General features: G+C 31.7%; 1 protein-coding gene across 2 annotated transcripts; it reads right to left on the bottom strand.

Moving 5' to 3' along the window:
• Positions 1–3,970: 3,970 nt before the first annotated feature.
• On the bottom strand, positions 3,971–5,840 carry LOC100818139 (heavy metal-associated isoprenylated plant protein 39). Of its 2 annotated transcripts, none has more exons than XM_041017884.1 (3): positions 5,501–5,840; positions 4,807–4,929; positions 3,971–4,565 (listed from the first exon to the last, which is right to left on the bottom strand). In XM_041017884.1, the coding sequence occupies exons 2-3, from the start codon at positions 4,829–4,831 to the stop codon at positions 4,297–4,299; spliced, it is 294 nt and encodes a 97-aa protein (XP_040873818.1). In that variant the 5' UTR covers positions 4,832–4,929; positions 5,501–5,840; the 3' UTR covers positions 3,971–4,296. The 2 variants fall into 2 exon arrangements, with proteins under 2 accessions (XP_040873818.1, XP_006584733.1); XM_006584670.3 differs by having other exon boundaries at positions 4,807–4,882; positions 5,501–5,838.
• Positions 5,841–6,342: the final 502 nt, after the last annotated feature.

The following is a 6,342-nucleotide window of genomic DNA, read 5'->3' as shown; positions in this document are numbered from 1 at the left end:
ATTACATTGATAACAAAATTATGTAAAGAGACATTTTTTTTATTTTTATACATTCTTTATGATTATAACCGATTAAAAAAATGACTTTCTACATTAAGTGTGATTATAACCAATGTAAAAAGTCATTTTTCTACATTAGATATAATACAATCGGTGTTAAAAGTTAAATTTATCTACTTTTTGTAAATAGTTTTTGAAACTAACTGGTTTAGTAAAAAATAAAATTCACCAATGATACTAAAATACACAAAAGTTGAAAACTTAGGTAGTAAAATTCATAAAAATAAAACTTGGTTAATAAAATTTGTAAAATAATAAAAATAAAATGATCAAATTTACAAGTAAACATAAAATAATAGGTAAATTATGTTCCCTTCTCGTAAGAGATGCTCCCTTCAATTCTAGGAATACTCTTATTTTTTTCAAGCAACTTTTGATGTCACCAATAACTAGTTCAAATTGTAAGTCTATAGAAAATGAAATGAAATTTTATACATCTTTGTTATCGATTTTGAAACTCCACCCAAATTTATATATTAAAATCTCAAAGTTGATGGCAAGTTTAAAACTGAAGGCTTATGATGTTGAAAACTACTAGGAAAAAAATTCCCTAAATGTTCAAATGTACATTAAAATATTTTAAAGTGTAATACATGTTAATATCTCAGAAAAGTGAATTTCTTTAAAAAGAAGACTGTACTTTACTTTAAACTTTAAAGGAAGAAAAGCATGTCTCCTTTGCATTGTCAACTACGCATAACTTAACGCCTGTGCTTTTTGATATTACAAATTTAAAATGCAGCCGTAGGTAGCTCCTTTGAGAGTACGTACACACAAAAGACATATGCAAATGGTATGGAGAAAAAACATAATCAAATCTCTACCGTTTATAGTATAGCGTTACAATGTCCAAAGCAGACTTAACTAGATATGCAACTAATTAACAAAGATATAAAGCAATGTGGTAGCTGGTGAGCTTTATTGTTTTGTATTTGGTCATCACAAACTCATAGGATAAGGTTTGATGCTGGAATTAAAGATTAGTTAGACATTGGTTCGAATTACCGTAATGAATAACATCACTTTGTATCCCCTGCAGGTTTCGGGAATTACTGAAAGCAAACCATGGCATAATGTTAAGACTTTGGCAAGTGCACCAAATCGTCACAAGTAGTAAAGTTCTCGGAAGTCCGAGTGTCGAATCCATAGGGATTTTGTTTGTACTTAGATTAATGCAAACTCAATTTAAAAGCAATAGATAAGAATTTAAAATGAAAGATAAAGAAAGATAGAAGATAAAGTAAAGAAAAGATAAGATATTTAAAGATAAACTTAGAAGAGAAAAGAAAAGATAAGATAAAAGAATTAAAGATAAAATTAAAAGATAAAGAAAAAGATAAAAGATAAAAAAATAAAAGATTTAGATAAAAGATGAATTCAAAATAAAATAGTGTTAGGAACTGACTTGCCTTGTCTGTCTAGGATGTATGAGTTTATGATTTTTTTCTTTACCAATTCAGGTGATTTTATGCCCCTTATGCCTCACGATGACAAGCCTATTTTACTTATCTATCTCCCAAATGCCTTTGCAAAGACTCAATAGATAAAATGCATGAAGTTCTAATTCTAGATTTGTTTTGACTCTATGCCTAACAATGATTTTATTATGATATCTTTTCTTCTTGTTCTATTAGAAGTTATCCTCTCCCGAGCGTCTAACCCCTAACAGAATATAAAGATGAGTATGCAAGATAAAAACAGAAAAGAAAATAGGAAAAAAAAAAACCTGGTATTGCATTGATAATGAAGAGTCCATCATACATCACATTGGCTTCTAGGCCTGCCAAACCCTTACTCATGGCCATTGAGGGTTTTACAATGGGAAGGGGTGAAAGAAAGGGAGTAAGTGAAACCCCTAGGAGAGGGGGTTCTGTCGTGGTGTGTTCTGTCCCTTGGTCTGGCTCTCTATTTATAGCTGCTGAAGTGGGCTTTGGGCCTTCGTAGGCGCGCTCAGCGCGACACCCCCTCGCTCAGCGCGTGTAGATCGCGCGCTTAGCGCGTGTGTTGTAGGCTTAGCGCGCGCTTCTGTTGGATCATGGGCTTAACGCGTGACGCACGCTCAGCGCGCGTCTTGGGTTGGGCCTGCTTCAGATTTTTTTCTTTTCTTCAATTTTTCTGGCCTTTTTGCTTGTGACACCTCCAGTTTTTATATCTGCAGCCAAAATTCAACAAAACATCAATTCTTTAATATTTAAGCGCAAATAACTGCTAAATAATTATTTTTAAAGACAATTTTGCCTTATTTTCTACTATCAAAATACAATTATTTAGCAGTTATCACATAATTAGATGTGACCTAAGCTAATTTGCATTTAGATGGTTGCCTCTTCATGCCATGAATTTATGTTGGACATATCAAATCACCACTGATTATTATAATAGCGATAACATATTTTAGAGAGGATTACATCATAGATGAGTGTATCTTCTCATTAATAAAAAAAGGCTTTAGTTACAAGAGTTGAAGGATCTTTTACGTAAGCAGGGGATTGATAATTCGTTTTACTTCTTGTGATTACCAAAATCTGCACTTTAAACCAACAGCAATTATCTGAAAGCTTGTTGTAATTAAAAATTAGAAGCTAACTTTTCACCGTTAGGTATATACATCGGATGGAGAGTGCCCAAGGTCACGCTAGATGCAATGCTTCAATGATTTTTGTCTGGAAGAGTCACTAGCTTCAGGACCTACTTCACGCTCAACAAATTTTATTATTTTTGGATTTAATTACAACAATACCATACCCCATTCTCATGCTTCTGTATTGTGTACCAAACTAGCCAAAGCTCATGATAGAATCAGAATCAACATTTATCGGATAATAAATTTCATTCACCATACTTTTCTTAATTTCTCTCTCTCTCACACACACACATATGCTGAGACACACTCATTAATAGCATGTTTGATATATCAAAATGATTCAACACATTTGAATTCCTTAAATATACGGATAGATATTTCATTTTCTAATCGTATATATAGATAAGATTTTGTTGGAAGACAGGTGTAAAACCAGATGAAAAATCCACCTTACTAATATTTATATTTCGAGAATTAATCTCAATTATGAAAATATTTTGTTTCTAATAAAAAAAAAATTGTCCTTGATATACAGAGGTGTGAATATATATAGTACGTACTACCATACAAACCAATAGCTCAAGCTTTAACTTGGCAGTTAGCGTAGCATCCTGGATATCTAAATATTTTGGTTAGTTTGGTGACCCTAAATGGGTCAAGCTACGTAGCAGCACTGCCACAGAAAATCGAAGTCGCACAACAATTTCTACAAAGACTAGCTAAGACTTTACAAGCCCCTCTCATACGACAATTTGAGAAAATATCCTTTATTTTTAATTATAATACTATCACACTATTTTTATTTTACTTTCTATTTTTAAACGGCTGTACAGGAAACAATTAAAATTAATGTTTAAAAACAAATAATAAACTGAAAACAAGGTGTCCCTGTCCCTTTTATAATAATAAAAAAAAAACTTTTCATTATATACCACATAACTTTCATTATCGAAGGTGTGGACCAACTGGTGGTGTAAGATTATTTGTCTTGGATATATAATCAAGTTAAATATTTGAAAAAAGGAACCGTCGGCTTATACCAAAATAAATACTGCATAACATTTCAAGTTACCCTTTGGTTTTTGAGGCCACCCTACCATAAGACTTCTTAATCAAGGAGACAAGCTTCCAGCCGCAAGCTACCTCTGGATATTATTAGGCCACTGGTTTTGCCAACAAATTTAAAACCACGAATCAATATTTTTTAATCTTCTTAATATAAAAATCCTTAACATCGTCATCATATCTTGATTTAGATGATATAACCCTGTGCTCAACAATTCAATCTTGTCCCAAGAAAGACGGTCCAAAATGTCACCCAGCATCTATACATAAAGTAGAGTCGAATTTCTCTCATGAATACATTACATAAAGTCCCAATTGACAAGTATAACACAATTTTAAATGAGAAATTGGTAACACATAGCACAATAATATGCATATTTCCACAATTCACACATCAATTTACTTATTATGCATTCAAAACCTTCATAGCCTATTTTGATACATCATTAATCCTCTGGATGTCTCAATCAACCACCCAAAATATAATTTACACAGAAAGCATCCATGACTTGGGTTCATATCTCTGGTGCCATGGAATTCACCAATGATTAACAAACATGACTTGTGTTTGTTCTCAAACATCGAAGTCAACAAATAGCACAAGCATTTGGGTTCTCTTCAGCACTTTGAACATAATAGTGTGTGGTCATGTGGGGATTATATGCTTTGTAGAGCTTGACAAGCTCCTCAATTTGTTGATTTGGATCTTTCTTATTCTCTGGCTCTTTTGCTGGCCCAACAGTTACAATTTCTGGGTGCCAGGTTTTTCTCAATTTGCTCACCACATTGACAGGGTTTATGTCACCCTCTACAGTCAGTTTCTTCTCCTTCATGTCCATGGAGATGGAATAGATGCCTTCATATTCAAATTTGACATAAAAATTATCTTACTTGCATAATTAAATAGAAGCAGAGGAGAAAATATTAATAAAAGGATTAAATCAATTTCTAATCTCCATAATATATAGTTATTTTAGTTTCGATTCTCTTAAAAATGTCCATGTGGTTTTATTATTATTCTTTCATCAAAATTAGAATTACAGTTCTATAAGTTAACGATGAAAATAAGGTTTTATATGACTAGTTTAAATCAGTACCTGATATGCTAGAAACCGACTTCATCGCCTTCTGCTTTGCTTTGTCATCGTGCAAATCCAACTTCACCACCACTTTCTGCAACAAAACAAAAGGACCACACTTGGAGAAACGATAGAAACAGTCTGGAAATAAATAACAATCACCATAGTTAACATTTAAACTTCTACTAAAACGTGTTTTTCTTTTTCACAATGGTGACAACGAGGTTTGAACTTAAACCAAATTATCTAACCTTCTCATCACTAGACAGATTTTAATGAGTTACTAAAGCATGTTTAGCTTGATTATTATTTTATTTTTTTCATTTTCTGTGAAGTGTTTAGTTTCTCTTGAAAAAAAATGAAGCTAAGCTAGGAGAAGAAGAGATGCCAAATTATATTGTAACTGAGATATATACTATGCAATAATCTGCACCAACTATCATAGTTAAATTAAATAATATGTATGAAACAAATTAGAAATGGGTATCATATAGTAATAAAACAGAGTAGGGTGGGGGATATAAATATCAAAATCTGCTTAAAGAAAGGTAAAAGAGGGATTGAACTGGTCTTTCTTGTTTAAATGAAGAATAAAAGAATAATGAGAAAGGGACATAAATTTATAACAACAGAGAGAAACAGAAGATCAAGTAAGTGGTGTGCTCTTGCATATATAAGAAACTGAAGTGTCATTAAGATGGGGAAATCTCACCTTCATTTACACTTGTTGGGTCTAAGTGTTGATGATCAATGAAGAGTGAAGAGTGATAAGGTGTTGTGGAAGGAAGAAGCAGAGAAATATGCAATGCAACTTCACCCTTAATTGTGGCTAACAAGGATGTTATTATATAATATAACAAGTCAAAGGAGTGGCTTCTTAGTTAAAAAGAGTGCTCAGCAATGAACCAATAAACCATTGACGCAAGAGTTTGGCCCCTCCCAAACAAATTCTTCGACCTTTCAAGGGGAAAGCTAGCCTTGACCAAGTCTTTCGTCTCTGCTATATATTATGCGTCATGCTGCATGTTCTACACGCTATATCCCCTCACTTTTCTCCTTGGACCAAAACAATTGACTAGATAATTAAAGAACAACTAACAAGAGAATTTATATTTATAGTTTATAGTATACTGTAAGATTAGGATATACAAGACTCTCACTCCCTAGTCCTTATACTTGTAATTTTACATTTTTATCTTTATGTTTAAATTGAATTTTAATAATTTTTTAAAATCAAAATAATGTGAATATATATATATATATATATATATATATATATATATATATATATATTATTACAAAATATAGTTATAATCAATTTTATATGTTTAAATGTTTAATTATTAGAAATAAATTATACAAAAATAAATGTTTATTCTATGGAATATATACACATGCTAAAAGTTATTCTGGAGGAATTTTCTCATAAATGGAAAAAAGGCACGCACGCACTTTCAGATATAGAAAATAAATAAAGTACTATTAAGCTCTGTTTCTTTATGTTGATGGCCTTTAATACTCTGATGTAAAAAGAAAATGGTATTAAAATCGTTC

This window comes from Glycine max, chromosome 8 (assembly GCF_000004515.6).
Source record: "Glycine max cultivar Williams 82 chromosome 8, Glycine_max_v4.0, whole genome shotgun sequence".
In the NCBI taxonomy this organism is placed as follows: Eukaryota; Viridiplantae; Streptophyta; class Magnoliopsida; order Fabales; family Fabaceae; genus Glycine; species Glycine max.
Note: the sequence above shows the minus strand (reverse complement) of the source record. Positions and strands in the feature narration are given on the sequence as shown.